Source organism: Chrysochloris asiatica, unplaced genomic scaffold, assembly GCF_000296735.1.
Source record: "Chrysochloris asiatica unplaced genomic scaffold, ChrAsi1.0 scaffold00092, whole genome shotgun sequence".
Taxonomy (NCBI): Eukaryota; Metazoa; Chordata; class Mammalia; order Afrosoricida; family Chrysochloridae; genus Chrysochloris; species Chrysochloris asiatica.
This window is the reverse complement of record NW_006408610.1, coordinates 1,231,959-1,253,407: the sequence shown is the minus strand read 5'-3', so window position 1 is coordinate 1,253,407 and position 21,449 is coordinate 1,231,959. Positions and strand designations below refer to the sequence as shown.

Sequence of the window (21,449 nt, the reverse complement as noted above, 5' to 3'; positions counted from 1 at the left end):
CTGGTCCCAAAATTATTTTGCAGAAAGGAAAATATCTCTGTTTTGCATTGTCTAGTTACATAGTGTGCCAAGTCACATGTGTGGGTGACTTTGAAGAACTGAAATTTATATTTTACAGTTCTGGAGACCAAAAGTCCAAGTGAGGGTCTTAGCCATGTGGATTCCTTCTGTGAGCCTCTTTCTTAGTTGATTTTGTCTTCTGGTGATCCTTGGCATCTGTATTCTCTAAGTATGTCTGTGTGTCTTTTCTGGCTTTTTAAAAACTCAAAAGTGATTAGATTTAGGGTCCACCCAAACTACGTTAGCAGAAGAAAAGAAAAGCCTCAATTTCCAAACAAGAGCATATTTACAGGTATTGTTGTGTGACCCAGTGAGTCAATTCCGACTCACAGTGACCCTGAGGGGCAGAGTGGAACTCTCCCTACGGTTTCCTAGGCTGTCATCTTCATGAGAGCAGAACACCAGGTTTTTTCTCCTTTGGAGCAAATGGTGGACCTTTTGCTTAACCATTGGACCACCAGGGCTCCTTATTTACAGGTGTGTTGTTGTTGTTGTTAAGTGCCATCAAGTCGGTTCCGACTCACAGCGACCCTGTGTAGGGTTTCTGAGGAGCACCTGGTGAGCTTCAACGGCCGATCTTACGGTTCAAACCAACATTGCAGTCCAGTGCATTAATCCACAGCGCCACACCAGGACTCTATTTATAGGTATGGAATTTAGGATTTCAACATGTATTTTGAAACGTACATTATAGAATTTTATTCCTGTTCAGAACTTCTCACGAATAGAACTATTATAAAACAGCTATTGTGTCTTATTAAAAAAAAGAACAAGCGAGAAAGATGTATTTATTAACCACAAATAACTGAAAACCTTGCTTTCCAAAATGAAGCTATTTATTTCATAAATCAGATAAATTAACACAGAAAAGATTTAGTTTTTATATGGTAAAAATTATTAAATATTTTGCTGAAATACAATTTTAATTTGTATATTTTCTAGACTTATTTATATATGCTATGGGGTGTTTCAGAAAGTCTTATTTTTGAGTTGTTGCTATAGCTGACATTTCATAGAAGTTGAATGAGTCTTGTTCTTAAAAAAAACCACTCAATAAAAACAGTCTCTGGGGACTTTAGAGTTGTTGTTGTTGTTGTTGTTTTGCTACTACCCATAATTCGATTATGTTTTATTTGTTGACTGTTTTATTTACTTTTTATTTTTGTCTTGAAGGAAAGCCTAAATGTCAAACTGGTGGGAAATCGAAGAGAACAATTCAAGGCACTCATAAAGCTACTAAACAGGTATAGCACATACAGCTTCTTGATGGTTCATTTTTTATTTCAATTTTTGAATATGTTATAAATTAATTTTGAGTACTCTGTATTATGTTTTCATGTAAAGATGTAATGTAGTGTTCTTTATTTAAATGTTTATTTACTATTTACAGTGTATCTTGCTTATACTATGTGTATAACAATTATTAATTCATTTAGTTGTAATAACAATCCTTTGATGGAGGCATTATTATTACCTTCATTTAAAGATGAGGAAACTTAGGCAGAGGAAGGTTATTGAACTTGCTAGTAAGTGAAGGACAGTAAAGCTATATGGACTGTTAATATTTTCAAAATTGCTTTACTTACAGTTTAGACAAAACAATCTTATTTATTAAGTTTTTTAATTGCATAAGTATGGTTAGCTTTTTACTCTATAATTGTTTTCTCTGAACTTTTCATGTAGTTTATTTTAATTTGTTGCCATTGTTGTTGTTGTTAGGTGCCATCAAGTTGGTACCGACTCATAGCAACCTTATGCACAACAGAACGAAACACTGCCCAATTCTGGGCCAACCTCACTATTATTGCCACGCTTGAGCCTATTGATGCTGCTACTCTGCCAATCCATCTCGCTGCTGGTCTTCCTCTTTTTCTCTGACCCTCCACCTTACCAAACATGATATCCTTCTCCAGTGACTGGTCCCTCCTGACAATATGTCCGAAGTATGAGAGATGAAGTTTGGCCATCCTGGCCTCCAAGGAGCACTCTGGCTGCACTTCTTCCAATACAGATCTGTTGGTTCTTTTGGCAGCCCATGGCACTTTCAGTATTCTCCTCCAGCACCATAACGGAAAAGCATCAATTCTTCTACAGTTTTCCTTATTCACTGTCCAGCTTTTGCATGCCTGTGAGGTTATTGAAAATACCATGGCTTGGGTCAGGTGTACCTTAGTCCTCAAGCTGACATCTGTGCTCTTCAACACTTTAAAAAGGACTTGTGCAGCAGCTTTGCCTAATGCAAGACGTCGTTGGATTTCTTGACTGCTGCTTCCATGAGTGTTGATAGTTGATCCAAGAAAAATGAAGTTCTTGACAACTTCAGTCTTTTCTCTGCTGATAACCATGTTGTTGATTGGTGCATTGATGAGGATTTTCGTTTTCTTTACATTCCGATGCAATCCATACCGAAGGCTGAGCTCTTTGATCTTCATCAGTAAATGTTGTAAGTGCTCTTTACTTTGAGAAAGCAAGGTTGTATCATCTGCATGTCGCAGGTTATTAATGAGTCTTCCTCCAATCCTGATGCTGCCATGTTTTTCTTCACATAACCCAGCTTCTCGGATTATTTGCTCAGTATACCGGTTGAATAAGTATGGTGAAAGAATACAATCCTGTCGCACACCTTTTTTAATTTTAAACCATTCGGTGTTCCCATTTTCTGTTCAAACAACTGCCTCGGTCCATGTACAGATTCCTCATGAGCACAATTAAATGTTCCAGAATACTCATACTTTGCAGTGTTGTCCATAGCTTGTCATGATCCACACAATCGGAAGCCTTTGGTAGTCAGTAAAGCACAGGTAAACATCTTTCTGATATTCTTTGCTTTCAGCCAAGATCCATCAGACATCAGCAGTGATATCCCTCGTTCCATGGCCTCTTCTGAATCTGGCTTGAACCTCTGGAAGTTCTCTATCAATGTACGCTTGCAGCTGTTTCTGTACTACCTTTAGTAAAACTTTCCTTGCATGGTATATCAAAGAGATTGTCTGAAGATTTCCGCGTTCGGTTGGGTCACCTATCTTTGGAATTGGCACAAATATGGAACTCTTCCAATCAGTCTGCTAGATAGTTGTCGTCCAAATTTCTTAGCATAGATGTATGAGTGCCTCCTGTGCCACCTCACTTTATTGAAAGATTTGAACTTTTATTCCATCAATTCCTGGTGCCTTGTTCTTTGCCAATTCCTTCAGTGCACCTTGGACTTCCTCCTTCAGTATCATTGGCTCTTGATCATATGCTACCTCTTGAAACTGTTGAACATTAACCTTTTCCTTTTGGTACAGTGACTCTTGTGTATTCCTTCCATCTTCTTTTGATGCTTTCTGCATCATTCAATAATTTGCCGAATGAATCCTTCAGTAATGAAAGTTGAGGCTTGAATTTTTTCTTCAGTTCCCCCAGCTTGAGAAATGCTGAGCGTGTTCTTCCTTTTTGGTTTTCTGACTCCAGATCTTGGCACATTTTGTTGTAATATTTGGCTTTATCTTCTCGGGCTGGTCTTTGAAATTTTCTGTTCAGCTGTTGTACTTCCTCATTTCTTCTATTTGCTTTAGCATCTCTATGCTGGAGAGCAAGTTTCAGTGTTTCTTCTGACATCCGTTTTGACCTTTTCCTTTCTTGTCTTAATGACTTTTTGCTTTCCTCCTGTAAGATGTTCTTGATGTCATCCCACAACTCTTCTGGTCATATGTCTTTAGTGTTTAATGTATCAAATCTGTTTTTCAGATGATCTCTAAATTCTGGTGGGATATAGTCAAGGTCGTATTTTGGCTCTTATGGGCTTGTTTTCATTTTCTTTAGCTTCAGTTTGAATTTGCATAGGAACGATTGATGGTCAGTTTCACAGTCTGCCCCTGGCCTTGTTTTGACAGATGATAAAATGATATTCCATCGTCTCTTTGCACAGATGTAGTCAATTTGATTTCTGTGTATTCCATCTTATGAGGTCCATGTGTATAAGTCATCTCTTATACTGTCTAGCGAAGGTATTTGAAATGAACAAATCATTAATTTTGCAGAATTCTATCATGCGATCTCCAGCATCATTCCTTTTACCAAGGCCATATTTTCCAACTACTGATCCTTCCTCTTTGCTCCCAACCTTTGCATTCCAATCACCAGTAATGATCATTACATCTTGATTGCATGTTTAATCAATTTCAGATTGAAGAAGTTGATAGAATTCTTCTATTTCATCCTCACTGGCTTTAGTGGTTGGTGCATAAATTTGAATAATAGTGGTATTAACTGGGATTCCCTGGAGGCGCATGGATATTATCCTATCACAGACAGTGTTGTACCTCATGACTGATCTGGATATGTTCTTATTGACGATGAATGCAACACCATTCCACTTCAATTTGTCATTTCCGGCATAGTAAACCATGTGGCTGTCAGATTCACGATGGCCAATACCAGTCCATTTCAGCTCACTAATGCCTAAGATATTGATGTTGATGCATTCCATTTCAGTTTTGACAACTTCCAATTTTTCCAGATTCATACTTCGTCCATTCCATGTTCCAATTTTCAATGAATGTTTACAGCTGTTTCTCATGTGCTCCATCAGCAAATGAAGGTCCTGCTGGCTTTTCTGCCACGGGCTTTACTCCATTGGCGTCATCATGGTCAACTCTACTTTGAGGAGGCAGCTCTTCCCCAATCGCATTTTGAGTGACTTCCAACCTGAGGGGCTCATTTTCTGGCACAATATCTGACAGTGTTTCTCTGCTATTTATAAGGTTTTCAGTGACTAAATATTAAGAGGTAGTTTCACTCCTTCTTGCTAGTCTGTCCTCGTCTGGAAGCCCATCTGAAACCTGTCCACTATGGGTGACCCTGCTGGTATTTGAAATACCAGTGGCCTAGCTTCCAGAGTCACAGCAATTCACAAGCCACCACAGTACGACAAACTGACAGACCAGTGGTGGTTTGTGATTTGCTGTGATTCTGGAAGTTCAAGTTGAAGTTTCTTAAAAAACATTTTTTTTTTTCCTTTTCTCACCCTAAGTTTAAACCTCATATTTACTAGTTTTATGGTTACCACCCTCTGGCTTTTATGGTCCTAATTCTCAAGGACTTTTATTGGGGCTTCACAGTTGTCACCTGAGTAAATCTAAGTAATACATATCAGTACACATAATGTTGCCATTACATATGCTAGTATGTATTGCATTGCTGTTATAGGAGTCCTGGCATGGTACTGTGGGTTAATGCACCAGAATGTAAAGCAATTTGAATTGCAAGGTTGTCAGTTCGTGTAAAGAAACTTCGTGTAAAGAAACACAAAATTCAGTCAACATATTTGTGTGAGTGAGTTCACCATGGAACTCCTTACCCTACATATGGAAGCATTAATAAAAATTCAAAATTGAAATAGACAAAAGATGTTTTGAAAAATAAGATAAGCACCTCTGTAGGTAAGGAATAAAAACATACAGTGCCATGTAAATGGATTTTGGGATTCCGAACATAAAGAGCTGAGGCATCCCGAAAAATTCATTCCTATGGGATTAAAACCAAACCAAACACACTACCATCAAGTTGATTTTGACTCATAGTGAGCCTATATAGGGTTTTTCCCAGACTAAATTTTTGTGGGAGCAGACAACCTGAAATGCCCTGTTTGTGGTGGGGAAACAAATCTAGGCTCATGGTGTAAAACTGTAGGCTTATGCAGGGCTCTGCTTTGGGGAAAAAAAAAAAGGTACATCCTGCTTGGCATAACTGATGCCTGAAGAAATAGACGAGGTAGAAGGTCGTGTGGCCCTCTGGTTTGGGACTAGATTTACTAAAGTGACAATGTAAAGTCCCAATAAAAGACCTTGAGAAGTGGGACCATAAAAGCCAGAGGGTGGTAACCATAAAAGTGTAAATATGAGGTTTAAACTTAGGGTGAGAAAAGGGAAAACAATTTTTTTTAAGAAACTTGAACTCAATGTAAGTTTGCATAGTAAAATAACCGAGCACATGGGGGCAAGTATATACATGTTAAAAAAAGAACTGACCATGTACTAGATCATGAAGGAAGTCAGTACATTTCAAAGATGAGATTTCAGACCGATCGTGTTCTCTCTAGTGAAATTAGATTAGGAATAAAATATAAAAAGGCATTTCACAACATACACACAAAGGTTATTGATGGATTAAAGACCAAATATGAAAACCACAATTTCAAATTACTTAGATAGCTATCTTTATGACTTTGAATTAGGGGAGACTTGAGCAGATAAGACACAGAAAGCACAACTCAGAAAGGAAGATATGGATAAATTGTATTATACCAAAATGGAATTCATAGCCTAAATCCCCAGCATAAACAAAGTTACAGACACAGCAGACTGGGAGAAGACACCACTATGTTGTGTTAATAATTTTCAATGAACTAAAATTAACCAGAAAAAGACTGTAGTCACTCTACTCACAAGTTCTTAGTAAAGGACAGTTTGGAGTGGAGAAGTGACCAGACACTTCCAGTGGCATGATCACAAGACGTTTATTACTTCAGGAAAAACTAGACAGGGGACAAGTGGAATTACAGCACACAACATCATCAGCCTGGACTTGTCCACAGGATGATGGTGGATCACAGCCAAGCACACCCAAGTTCACTTCTGGGAAGAGCACACGGAAGCTACTCCCTATATTGGTTAAATACTAATCAAACAGTTATGTCCAGTTTCCAAATAGCATGTACAGAGAGTTGGTAGGAGAAAGGGTGATGAAATGAGTCCGTAAAAGGTAAGAGGCCAGCTGTAGGCAATGGGTATCATTTATTGCCCCTGTTCAGAGTGGGATAAATTTACTGGTGCCAGACAACAGCCCTTCTTCCTTTACCTCACTATCATAGAGTGTTGGGTTTCTCCAGAAGGCAATCATCTATACTTCAAATACATAGTTTACTTTGTGTACATTGTTGTTGTTGTGAAGTACTGTTGAGTCGGTTTGGACTCATAGTGAGCTGGTGAATTTGAACCTCTGACCTTTTGGTCCAGTGCATTATCCCGCAGCGCCATATGAGGACACTACATTGTCTACATTAGTAGGTATTATGCCCTTAGCAGCTAGAGAGACGATGAGAGGGCAATTATAGCATGCCTATGAATGCAGCAAGATTTACAGCCTCAGAAACCCTGTACAGGGTCGCTATGAGTCGGAACCAGCTCCATGGCACATAACAACAACAACAACAACAATAATGAATCCAGCAAAGAAAAGAATTCAGTAAAAAATGGGGGAAACCCGAACGACCTTTAACCTGTGGAAAGATAGCATCAATAGTAATCAGGAAAACGCTTCTCAGTTATTGTTGTTAGGTGCTGTCTAGTCAGTTCTGACTAACAGCGACCTTTTCCACTACAGAGCGAAACATTGTCAGTTCCTACACCATCCTCACAACTGTTACTCTTGAGCTCTTTGCTGCTGCCATGGTGTCAGTCCATCTCGGTGGGGGTCTTATTCTGTTTTGCTGACCCTCCACTTTAGCAAGCATGATGTCCTGCTTCAGGGACTGATCTCTCCTGATCACATTACTGAAGTGTAAGAGATGAAATCTGACCATCCTGGCTTCTGAGGAGCATTCTGGTTGTACTTCTTTCAACACAGATTTGTTCTTCTGTCAGTCCATGGTACTTTTAATAATTCTTCTCTAACACCATAACTCAAATGCATCAATTCTTCTGTGGTTTTCCTTATTCATTGTTCAACTTTCACAGGCATATGAGGCTAATGAAAATGTCACAGCTTGGGTCAGGCACACCTTAGTCCTCAAACTGAACTCTTTGCTCTTCAACACTTTAAAGAGGTCTCGTGCAGCTGATTTGCCTAATGCAATATGCCGTTTGATTTCTTGACTGCTGCTGCTGTGAGTGTTGATAGTGGATCCAAGCAAAATGAAGTCTTTGACAATGTCATCTTTTCTCTACTTATCATGATGTTATTATTGGTCCATTTATGAGGATTTTTGTTTTCTTTCATTGAGGTGCAACCCATTCCAAAGGCTGTGGTCTTTGTTCTCTATCAGTGAGTATTTTAAATCCGCTTTACTTTCAGCAAGCAAGGTTGTATCATCTTCATATTGCAGATTGTTAATGAGTCTTCCTCGAATCCTGATGTCACATTCTTCTTCATATAATCCAGCTTCTGGGATTATTTTCTCAGCACACAGATCGAATAAATGTGAAAGAATACAACCCTGCTGCAAAGCTTTCCGAATTTTAAACCATTCAGTGTTTCCTTGTTCTGTTTGAACTATACTCCCTCTTGGTACAGGTTCCTCATGAACACAAGGAAGTGTTCCAAAATACCCATTCTCCATAGTGTTGTCCATAACTTGTCATGATCCTTGACTACGAGTGAAAACCTTTAACTGTGCCTTCTAGAATTAGGTCTACCATCAGCAAAACCCCACATATCCTATTTTACTCTGATGGCTCCCTTTTCCTTTCCATTCAAACTAAATGCTAACTCACCTCTGAGGACACTACTTCACCCAGTCTTTTAAAGTAGTTGTTTTTTTTTAAATCCCAACACTCTACTTTTGCTCCTGGTGGGTGGTTAGATTTTTCACTTGTTCCCTACTAGTGTTTCAGACAGTTCTTCTTTCCTTCTAAAACTGCCCAAATTTGCAGCACCTTCCATCTGCTGCATTCACTTACAGACTTCCCAGTTACATTGCTTCAGTCATTGAAGACATTATCCTAGCTCACTGCACACACTGTAGCCTTCTTATGTCTTTGCATTTCCTGCAGTGATAGTGTCTTCCATTCATTCTCATGGTCAGACCCTTACCTTGTCTTTGCTAATAACTGCTCCCCCTCCATAATCTCAACCATTCTTCCTCCACTTGTTACCACTTAACTTTTTGTGATCCTCTGGCTCCCATAATTTTTTAACTCCATGAAATCTAGAATTTATTGTTCCTACTACGTTTGCACAAGGAACTCTGATAGATTAGTGGGTTACACATTGGGTGGCTAAGTCCAAGGTGAACAGTGAAGTGCCACAGACTCAGTTCTAACTCAATGTGATCATGTACGGGGATTTAGGGACTGTAAATCTTTGCACTGTGGCTCCATATGATACGCACTGGACTGCAAACCACAAGGTCATCGGTTTGAGCCCACCAGTCACTCTGTACTCCTGTACTCCAGTATGATGAGGCTTTCTACTCCCGCAAAGACAGAAGCCTCAGAAACCTTATATGGAGTTGCTATGAGTGGGAACCGACTTGAAAGCACTTAACAACAACTACCTTTTCACAGGGAACACTGGTAGCATAGTGGGTTACGCATTGGGCTCCTAAGTGCAAGGTAAGCTGTGTGAATCTACCAACTGCTCTGCAGGAGAAAGATGAGGCTTTCTGCTCCTATAAAGATTTATTATGTTAGTGTTCCAAAGCTGGAAATCTTTGTGGGAGCAGAAAGCCTCATCTTTCTCCCATGGAGTGGCTGGTGGACTTGAACCTCTGACCTTGTGATTTGCAGTCCAGTGCTTATCTTAAGAGAGCCACAACCTCAGGAACCAACTGGGTAGCACTGTCTCGCACCCTGCATACATGCCTGCATTTCCCTGGAAATCTGCCTGAGATGTCATGCCTTGTCTGTCATTGTCCTCACTTCTTTGTAAACCCTCTCACCTTTCTCACTTACTTGCCACTTGGGTAGTGAGTGCTTGGCAGAGATGTTCTGATTAAATCTACCTTTTTGCCTGTTCTGCTTTGCGCCTCCTACATTTGAACATGGCTGGAGGAAAGTATTGCTCATGTGGACTAGGTTCTTTTTTTTTTTTTTTTAATGTTTTATTGTGAGTTATATGATAGTTTACATGAGAGAACCTCAGTTCCATATTCATTCCATCATATATCAGTACATTGCCATGGTTCCAGTCCCCTCCATGCATGTTTTCCAACCAAAGGGCATATCCTAGAAGCCCGTGCTCTACCCTCCCGCCTCCCCCTTCAGTCTTCGGCCCACAGTTCCTTTCCCTCTCTGGATCCAAAGTCCCCAGCCGCTTCATCCCTCCATGTCATCATCTCTGTCTCCATCTCAGGCATTCCCGGTTCTCTGGGTGGGGGTCTCATTCTTGGCTCTGATCCATTGGTGGTCCCAGAGAAATAATCACTCTCTTCCTTGCTAGACTAGGTTCTTTTTGCATTCACAATCACCTCACTGGGGCAGTATTGTCCCAGAGTTTTCCTGTATTTCCTTAGTCATTCACCTGTCTGCTCCCTTAGACTACTTCATATCATCTTATCATTCTTCAAGCTTCCAACACTAGTCTGGTCTCTATATTTCTAGTAAGAGGGATCATACAGTTTTTGTCCTTTTGTGTCTGATTTATTTCACTAATTTATTATCTCTAGTAGCTTTCATGTTGATTCTTTGGGATTTTCTATATACTTGTAGAGGATTATGTCATCTGCAAATGGAAATACTTCTTTCTAATTGGGATACCTCATTTCTTTTTCTTGCCAAATTGCTCAGGCTAGAACTTACAGCACAGTGTTGAATGGCAATGGTGAAAGCAGGCAACCTTGTCTTCTTCCTGATCTTATAGGAAAAGCATTTTGTCTTTGACCACTGACTATAGTGTTCGCTGTGGGGTGTTTTGTTTTCATAAATGCTCTTTATCATGTTGAGGAATTTCCCTTCTATTCCAAGTTTACTGAGTGTTTTTAATCAGGAAAGGGAGAGAAGATTAAAATTGGGACTGTGCACATCCAGAAATTATATGTTCATTTGATATAGACATGCATTTTCATCAGCTTCTCAGAGCAATGCATCAGAAATCTCAACCTTTTCTTCTCTCTCACCTCCCCTTTCTTTCTCTTTCTCCTACCTTTCTTAAAAGTCATAAAACAATGTTACCTTATGGAATTCAGTTGTGTCTGACTGTCCCCAAAGGTTTCTGTGGCTTTCAGAAGCAGATAGACCTAGTAAGTAGAAGCAGTTAGATAGTTACCTGATTTTAAAAGCTGGCTTTGCCAGATGCTGTACCAAATGCTTTATGAACATTGGTGCAGAAGTTGAAAGACTGGGCGCTGGTTCTAGTCTTGTCACTGTTCAGCTTTTTGACTTTGTCAGGAAATTCAACCTGTTTGACCTTCAGTTTTGTCACCTATAAAATAGAAATAATAGTATTTGTCCTATCTTTACAGAAGGTCAGTCATGAAGATTAAGTGGCATTATTTTTTTCAAAAGCCCTTCATAAAATATAAATAAGCATGCAAATATAAAGTATTAATTTTGGGGGGGTCAAGTTTGAATGTGACATTTGTATAGCATACTGCCGTTCAGGTAAAATTACGGAGCTGTTGCTTCTGTCTTCCTGGAATGTATGGGAATAAAGGCCTGAGATCGCAGACACACAAAATATGAACCTTCTTTGCCTCCAAGCAGTGTTGCTTTTTCCCATTATAAGAAAGAATGGTAAAATATTTGAGTCATTTTCACATTTTACAGGGAAAACAGATAGAAGGGTGGAATCCATAAGTTTAGAGTCTTTCTTGGATTCACAGGAAGCTATTAGTCCTTTGGCATCCTGGTGTGGTGCTGTGGGTTAATGTGCCAGACTACTAAGCTGTTTGAACTGCAAGGTCACCAGCTGCTCCTTGGAAACCCTATAAAGGGTCACTGTGGGTTGGAACTGACTTGACGGCACTTAACAACATTAGTCCTTTGCTGGTTGATGTAGAACAAACTTTGTGAATGAGATGTAATTCAGGAAACTTTCCAAATTCCAAATTTTCACTTTGGATGGTGTACAGAAAGAAACATGTGGTGCTCTGGACCATGTGGTATGGGACTGCTAGTCTAAGGGGTCTTGGTCAGGAGTGTAATAGGAGGACAGAAGATAGCCTCTTTTGGCTGTATGACATTAGTCAGTCCCCTAGCCTTAGAGTCTCAATTTTCTGTAATCTGTAAAATGGAGCTAATAATACCTAGTTTACAAAGTGTGCGAAGTTGATTTATGATAGATGTTGTTAAGTGCCATAGAGTCAGTTCTGACTCATAGCAACCCTGCATAGGGTTTCGGAGGAGTGAACCTCTGACCTTGCGGTTCAGACCAACTTTGAAGTCCAGCGTATTATCCCACAGTGCCACACCTATATAAGTTGTTCATTATTATTGTCATCACTGTCAGCACCGTAATGGAAAGAAGTAACCTTTGCTTCTGGAGAAGAAGATAGTTGAATGTGGGTCTGAGTTTGGTTTAGGGGATATTTTCCATAGTTAAGAAATCATTTACTTTTAGAGCTAGGAAGGAAGAACTTGAAGGGCAATAAAGGTATAGATTTTATGCATTATTGAAAATTGCATTGAATTTTATTGCTTTTGAATATTGGCAAGGTGTTGGCCTTTCCATTCTTGACTGAGAATTTGGCCCTGATGTAGGGCTGTCAGATAAAATATTTGCTCATTTTTGCTTTCTAAATCTGGAAGTCCTATCCTGGATGAGGGTCTCTGGGAGGAGGGTGAGTAGCTCCAATCCAGCCTCTTAGGTGTGTGTATGTTTTGTGAGTGAGAGAGAGAGAGCCTAATAGAGAAAGGAAGAAAGATTGTTTTGCGGTGGTGACGGTTTTATATAAACCAAAGATTGACTAGCTATAAAAAGAATCATGAAGTATGGGAATCTGTGCTATATTGAAATCTAAGGCCTAAAACAAAGGTGTTGTTGTTACATGCTGTCAAGTCAGCTCCTACTCATAGCTACTGTGTAGGGTTTTCTGAGGAGCAGCTGGTGCCGACCTTGTGGTTTGCAGTCTAGTGCTGATCTTACAGCCCCATACCAGCAGTCCAGTTGAAGGTATTGATATTATTGTTAAGTGCTAATTGAGTCAGTTCCAACCCATAGTGACTCTGTATAGGGTTTCAGAGGAATGGATGGTAAGCTTGAACCACCAACTTCGTTGTTCAAACTGACTTTGCAGTCCAGTGTATTAACCCACAGTGCCACACCAGGACTCCAGTGAAGGTATTAGCCTCTATTTAACATATTCATCCCTTTAGGGCTGTGCCACTGAAAAGAAAAAAAAATCAACCAACAAGCAACAATGAAGAAATACTAAACCAACCTGGAATTGTTTGTTGCTCTAACCTATAGTTGTTGTTGTTAAGTGCCACTGAGTCAGTTCCGACTCATAGAAACCCTGTGTGGGGTTTCTGAACAGTGCTGGTAGCTTTGAACCGTTGATCTTATGGTTAGCAGTCCGGTGCTCATCCTACTGCACCACATAGGTTAGTATTTCGCTGTCTGCTCTCCTCCTTTCATGTTAAGATAAGGAGCTCCTCCTCTGTGCTTCTAGTGAGAAGCTTCGGGTTTGTGTTTGTGTTTTGAATTTAGGTCTTCATATCAGTAAATCGCACGCTCATGTTTTTTGCTGGACTGATTCTGAGGCATAGTCTATAAACCTATAGAATGTAATTTTTTATTTTCAAAACCCGCCTGAGCAACTGAAGAATGGTCATGTTATTTTATTTGATGAGTCTATTTTGTAACTGGTGTTTGGATTTATTCTTTTTAGTGTTTTTTTGTTTGTCTGTTTCTTGTAAACTGTGCCCTATCTATATATTAATATTTACTTTTAGTGGGAAAATAGTCTAAAACACAGTTAAGTAACTGACTAGAACTAGAGTATATGGCTGTTCTACATGAAGAAAATACCTGTGAACCGTTGAAAAATATTGGAATTGCTGTTTATTATTTGTGAATGTATGTAAATGTGCCCTGTGTATGTTCCAGTAAGTCAGGAGTGACTTCAATGCTCCTGTAGCTAAGGGCTTAATCGCTGTTGAAGTTATTTCAGTAAAATGTCAGATGCTTGAATTAGCAATTGACCAGATGAACCCACATGTTTTGTTTAAGGTGAGCTGTTTTGTTTTGATGAACTCAGTATAAGCTGCAAAGATGCATGTCTTGTTTAAAGGTATATATATATATTTTGAAAAAATGCACTTTATACACAATTCCAATCCATGGAGACCTTTTTATTCATGTTTTATTTTATTTCACCAGAACACTACAGTAGACTGTAAAATAACACCATCTACAACTGGAGATAAACACTTTGATAAAAGTCCCACTAAAACAAGACACCCTCGGAAAATTGATCTAAGAGCTCGATATTGGGCATTTCTTTTTGACAATCTCCGCCGCGCAGTGGATGAAATCTATGTGACTTGTGAATCTGATCAGAGTGTGGTGGAATGCAAGGTAAGGTTTGTTTGCTTTGAAACTTTATAATTCATTGTAAATTAAATTTTACAATTTTGGCTTCATTTGAATTATTTATCTTTTTCTAGTGTTAATAAATTATGCTTTTGATTTCATTGCCTTTTGCTGGAAATTATTCTTTTGATTATTAGCACACTAGACTCAGCATTATGCTTCAGACTTTTCTTGGTTTGAAGTCTCGTTTTTTATGTTTTTGGCACTACCTAATTATGTATTTTTATATTCAGCGAAAGATTTGGTGGAAAGCTGTTTTGATCCATTGTTGTTATTGTTAAGTACCGTTGAGTCAATTCTGACTCATAGTGACCGTGTATAGTGTTTCTGAGGAGCCACTGGTGAGCTTGAACCATGGACCTTGTGGCTTAGATTGACCTTGCAGTCCAGCGCATTAACCCACAGCACCATACCAGGACTCCTTTTTGACCCATTGCCTTGGGCAAAAAATCAAAGGAATGTGTATGTATAGGTATAGCTAAGTATGGAGAGAATGCGCTGGACTGCAAGGTCAGTTTGAACTGCAAGGTCAGTGGTTCAAACTCACCAGTCACTCCTCGGAAACCCTATAAAGGGTCACTATGAGTCAGTTCTGACAACACTTAGCAAATGTTGTTGTGTCTATTATAATCAAAGAAACAAACCCATTGCTGTTGATGAGATTCCAACCCATAGGGACCCTGTTGGGCTGCCTTAGGATTTCAATGACTGTAAATTGATGGTAGCAGATGGCCACATCTTTCTCCTGTACAATGGCTGGTGGGTTCGAATTGCCAACCTTTAGTTTAGCAGTCTAGTGCTGTAACTGCTATACCATCAGGGCTCCTGTGTATGTATATAGACATGTTGTTAAGTGCTGTCGAGTTGGTTCTAACTCTAGCGACACTGTATAGGATTTCCAAGGAGCAGCTGGTGGGTTCGAACCACTGACCTTGGGATTAGCAGTCAATTACTTATCTGACAGTGCCACATCAGGACTCTGTATACAGGCATACTTTGGAGATGTTGGGGGTTTGGTTCCAGACCACAATAAAGTGAATATTGTAATAAACCTTGTCACACAATTTTGTTTGTTTTTTAGTGCACATAAAACTTTTTTTATACTATAATCTATTAAATGTGCCATAGCATTATGAAAAAGTTTAAAACACTGTCAGAATTACCAAAGTGTGACAGAGACATGAAGTGTACACATCTGTTGAAAAAAATGTCACTGATAAACTTCCTCAGTGCAAGGCTGCCACAGACCTCCTTCAGTTTGTAAAAAACACACTGCCAAGTGCAGTAAAGGGAAGCATGATAAAACAAGGTATACTTGTGTATACATTTATATAATTCTTTTGGAATCCTGTTTTAGCTGCATTCTCCATTGGAGCTGTAGGTGGCACTAGTGAGATTTTCACATTCCTTTCTTTCACGTTTCATGTCTTTAATGAGAAGGTGCTCCCTTCCCATAAAGATAGTTATCACTTTCCTAATTCATTCTTGTCAGGGAGCAGTGAGATTGATGGCCAGCATAAACAGTCCTGGGTGGGATTTCCATGTCATTGTAAGGTGTGTTTTCTAATTTTAGATAACCTTGTGTATGTAATGGGATATTAAACAGACACAGCATAGTCTGTCTCTGAAAATTCACTAAAAAGTCTGACCTTTTAGGAAATCCTAATTACACATTGTTACTTTATACTGAATAAAATTATTCTGAGACTAACCAGAGGGGGTTAGAAATATTAAAAGAGGTAACTTCTGTTTCTACAGTGAACATGGTTCAAAACTCTGGAAATCATTATTTGCCCTTTGAAAGACATAAAAGGTCAAAGGAACCTTACACACTGAGACAGGAATTGCGTTTGGTCTTAAATTGGAACCAGCCAAATTGGGTTTCTTGTTGTTGATAAGTGCCGACTAGTCGGTTCTAGCTCATAGTGACCCTGTATAGGGTTTCCGACGAGCAACTGGTGGGTTTGAACCATCAACTTTTCAGTTAGTAGTCCAGTGCTTATCTCACAGCGCCACACCAGGACTCCAAATTAAGTTTGTTGTGGTGGTGGTTATATGCCGTGGACTCAGCTCTGAGGCTATAAATCTTTACAGGAGCAGAAAGTTTCATCTTTCTCCCACAGGACTGCTGGTAGTTTCGAACTGCTGACCATGAGATTAGCAGCCCAACTCATAACCACTACACTGCCAGAGCTTCTTAATTAGGTTTAGATTTGCTTAAAAATATGACTCAGCACAAGCAGGTTTCAGAATGAACAGTAACTGAAAACCAAATTCGTGGTTTGGTTGTCACAATTAATATTGTTACTATCACATGTAAAAGCTTTTTTTTTTTTTATATTTTAAGAAAAGCACTTTTAAGCAAAATCAGATTTTTGGAGTATGGTAATAAGCAGGCTGTGGTAGAAGATACTACTGGATGTAATTTGGAATGATATATTTTTCTATAAAATGAGCTTGCAGGAGAATAGCTAGGTCAGCCTAGCAGAGTCTTTGATTTTGTGGCTAAAAGTAAAAAAGGTGGATTGAAGGAATCACATTTATTCATCAGATGTGTACTTTACAGACATTACACTGTCCAACCATGTCTCTTTGAGATGAGCAGAAATGACAGCATCTGTCTCTGTGACTGCATTTCCAGCAAGTCCAAATTGGCCAGACCAGAGTGTGGCTTGTATTTCCGGCACTGTCACTCATTCACCCAAAGCTTTGTGAAGGTTGGATGGTTGTGGAACTTTGTTGTGTGAGCTGTAAAGAGAAGGATGGAGAAGAATACAGAGTGAATGAGTGGAGTAGAGATATGTTCTGCCTGTGGACTGTGCCAAAATGCTCCAAGACTTCAACACTGAAAAATCCAATCTGGAGTTTAAAATTTCTTTTAGTACTCTACCCATCACCCATCCAGGACTCACAGGTGGAGATGCAGAAGGGCAGTTAAACTTTTGGTCTAAGCACGTCCTGGGCGCATAGTTGTTGGTGTTAAGTGCTGTCGAGTTGGTTCTGATTTATAGCGGCCCTGTATAGGGTTTCTGAGGATCGGCTGGTGGATTTGAACCCTGGCCTTGTGGTTAGTGGTACAGTGCTGATCATTCAGTGCCACACCTGGACCCCATAACTAGAGCTCCTTTCTCTTTATTTTTTCTATTCTCCTCATCAAAGCACTTCCACTCATTATCTCATATGGTTAGTTTTACTAATTTTGCAGGTGGATTCCACATTTATTGTGGATGAACTGTCAGGATTTATCACTAGTTTTGCTTTTTTGTGTTTTGTTGTTGTTGTCGTTGTTAAGTGCCATCGAATTGGTTCTGACTCATAGAGACCCCGTCTAGGGTTTCTGAGGAGGGCTGATGAGTTTGAACTGATGACCTTGCAGACCAGCACATTAACCTATGGTGCCACACCCGGACCCCTTTTGAGTTTTAGCCTTAGTTAAATAGGCACAGTTTAGTTCTGTGCCTCATCTGTAAGATGTTATGTAACTCTGTGTGGGTGTACCCTGATAATGGAAAGTACTTTTCCCCTGTTCCCAGTGTTGCTCATCATAAGAAGCTAAATTCCTTATTTTTGAGATTGAAGAAGTATTCTGTTATGACATGAGCTCCTTCACTGCACCCCTTGCTAAGAAGTGGCATCCTAGCAAACGATAACCTTCATGCCTACATTTCCCTTGTCCCCTTTTAAGATAGGCTAGCGGGTAGGCTAGGGGAGATGACCTTGAAGGGAGTGACAGTTACTGAAGGAGTCCCTGGGTGGCACAAATGGGTAAGCACTTAGCTACTAACTGAAAAGTTGGCAGTTCACATCTACCCAGAGGAGCATCAGCAGAAAAGTCTGGTGATCTACTTTTGAAAGATCCAAGCCATTGAAAGCCTTATGAGGTACAGTTCTGCTCTGAAACTCGTGGCGTGGCCATGAGCTGCCTTCGAGTTGGGTCTGACTCATAGGGACCCTGTGTAGGGTTACCGAGGCTATAAAGCTTTGCAGGAGCAGAAAGCCTCATTTTTGTCCTGGACAGTAACCGGTGGCCTCAAACCGCCAACCTTGTGGTTTGCAGTCCAGTGCTTATAGTTTTCAGTTACAAAGTGACGACCATTTTCTTAACTTCTCATAAATGTTAGAGCAAGGGCCTGGAAGAATTGTGAAGTTTGTGGGTCTTCTTGTCTGCAGTAAGAGAAGACTGGTATCTTGTTGTCTGGCTGGATATTTGCTGTGCTGGCATGTCCCTGTCATTGTACTGCTGTAACTATTTTGAAATAATGTCAGCAAAATTATATAGAGTTCAGAATTACAGAGGTGTTCAGGAAAATCCAGTCCTCAGAATTTATACTTGGATTTCAGCAATGCCTTGCATTTGAGAGCTTTGAGGATTCCAATCAAAGAGTGTTTATTTTTAAAAACAATTAATAGCTTTCATTTGTTGTTGTTGTTGTTAAGTGCCATCAAGTCGGTTCCAACTCATACCAACCCTGTATAGGTTTTCCAAGGAATGGCTGGTGAACTTGAACTGTCAACTTTGTGGTTAAAACCGACTTTGCAGTCTAGCACATTAACCCACAGCGCTGAGCTAGAATCATGAAACAGTAAGAAATAACTCTGTCCTGACCTGAGACTTGCTTCATTTTGTTGTTATCAGTAGCTGCCACGGATTATCTGTAGTTTGTAAATGAAGAGAGGAAACTGAGTAGGATGTTGGGAAGTAGATGTGTGTTCAAGTCCATTTGGAGAGTAAAACTCAGTGCCACTGTAGTTCCTTTTGTCACATTCATTCAATGTGGGTAGGCCTTTCTGCCCATTTCATTCTTAAACCTGAGTTTTTGGGTACATCCAGATACATATGTTAATTTAATTAGACTCACTTGTATTAAACATGATACTATCTTCATATTAGGATGAAAGAACTTTGAGCTTGAGGAAACGTGCATTTCAGTTTGTGAAAACTTTCTTTTGATATGTATTTCCTCTTATTGCAGTGGAAAAAAATCAGTTATTTAAAGTTTTTAAGGTATTAGGATTTTAGACACAGGTTCATGACAGCTATCTGTCATGTAGCTGTTTTGTCCTATTGATGGAATATTCATTTGAGATTCTGGGAGTCTTCTGAGTAGAAATATGGGGAAAATTAGAACTCAGGACTTAAGGAAAAATCTAAATAAGATGTTTGTTTATTAGCCTCTAAAGCTGGATTCTTAGCCTGGAATTCCTGGACCACTGTATGTATGTTCTGGTGTGAACCACCTAAAGCTACTACAGAATGATTTTGTTGATATATATTATTTCTGGTAGAGCATTCATAACCTTCAGCATATTATTAAAGATGTCTTTGATATGAAAAAGATGAGCTACAGATCTAGTCTAACCTGTCTTCTTGTTGTTAGGTGCCACTGAGTTGGCTCCAACTGCTAGTAACTCTATACACAACAGTATAAACCACTGCCCGGCCCTGCGCCATCCTTGTCATTTTTGTGAATTGATTGCTTTTGCCATGCTGCCAGTCCATCTTGTTTGGTGTCTTCTTTTTCGATAACTCTCCACTCTATGAAGCATGGTGTCCTTCTCCGGGCACTGGTCCCTCCTGATAACATGTCTGAAGTATAAGAGAGGAAGTTTTGCCTTCTGACTCCTAAGGAGCATTCTGAATGTACTTCTGGCAGCCATGGCATTTTTCAGTACTCTTCTCTAACATCATAAACTCAAATGCATCAGTTCTTCTATGGTCTTCCTTAGTCATTGTCCAACTTTTCATATACATGTGACACTATTGAAAATACCATGGTTTGGGCCAGGCACGTGTTAGTCCTCAAACTGATTTCTTTCATCTTGAATACTATAAAGAGGTCTTATGCAGCAGATTTGCCTAATACAATACATCACTAGATTTTTTTGACTGCTCCTTCCATGAGTGCTGATTGTGAATCCAAGCAAAATGAAGTCTGACAATTTCAATCTTTTTTGCATTTATCATGATGTTGTTTACTGACCGGTGATGAGGACTTTTGTTTTCTTTACATTGAGTTGTAACCCATACTTGGATCTTCATCAGTAAGTATTTTAAGTCCTCTTTGCTTCCTGCAAACAAGGTTCTGTCTTCTGTAACCACTATTGTAATAAGTCTTTTTCCAATCCTGATGCTATATTCTTCCTCATGTAATTCATTTTCTTGAATGATTTGCTCAGGATACAACCCTGGCACACATCATTCCTGACTTTAATCCATTCAGTTTCCCTTTGTTCTGTTTGAATGACTATCTCTTGGTCTATGTACAGGATCCTCATGTATACAGTTGTTTCGGAATACCCATTCTTCATATAGCTTGTCATGATCCACACAGTCGAAAGCCTTTGCATAATTAACTTAGCAGAAATAAGCATCTCTTTTGCATTTTCTGCTTTCAGCCAAGATCCATCTGATGTCAGCAGTGACATCCCTCATTCCAAATCCTCTTCTGAATCCAGGTTGAATTTCTTGCAGTTCCTTGTCAGTATACTGCTGCAACCCTTTTTATTTAAACTATCTTCAGCAAAATTTTATTTGCATGTGATATTAATGATGTTGTTCAATGATGTCTGTGTTCCATTGGGTCACCTGTCTTCCAAATTTCTTGGCATAGATGAATGAGCACCTGCAGGGCTTCATCAGTTGAAAGATTTCAGTTTGTAGTCCATCAATTCCTGGAGCCTTGTTTTTCACCAGTGGCATCAATAATCTTGAACTTTTTCCTTCAGTACCATTATCAATTCCTGATCATATGCTACCTCTTGAAATAGCTGACCATTGATCATTTCCTTTATGTACAGTGACTTTGTATATACCTTCTCTTTTCTTCTTATGCTTTCTGCATCATTCAATATTTTGGCCATTGTTGTTGTTGTTAGGTGCCATCGAGTCATTACCGACTCTTAGTGACCTTATGCACAGCAGAACGAAACACTGCCTGGTCCTGAGCCAACCTCACTACTGTTGCCACGCTTGAGTCCATTGATGCTGCAACTTGGCCAATCCATCTTGTTAGGGATCTTCTTTTTCTCTGACCCTCCACCCTACCAAACGTGATATCCTTCTCCAAGGACTGGTCCCTCCTAAAAATGTGTCCCAAGTATGAGAGATGAAGTTTGGCCATCTTGGCCTCTAAAGAGCACTCTGGCTGCACTTCTTC

The 21,449-nt window shown here is 39.6% G+C and overlaps 1 protein-coding gene across 1 annotated transcript in view; it reads left to right on the top strand.

The window, feature by feature from the left end:
• Positions 1–21,449, top strand: part of SCAPER (S-phase cyclin A-associated protein in the ER) — a 466,531-nt gene that overhangs the window by 31,557 nt on the left and 413,525 nt on the right. The window contains exons 3-4 of the mRNA XM_006866457.1: positions 1,234–1,304; positions 14,080–14,277. Coding sequence (XP_006866519.1) covers positions 1,234–1,304; positions 14,080–14,277 — 269 coding nt within the window. The remainder of the gene's footprint in view (positions 1–1,233; positions 1,305–14,079; positions 14,278–21,449) is intronic.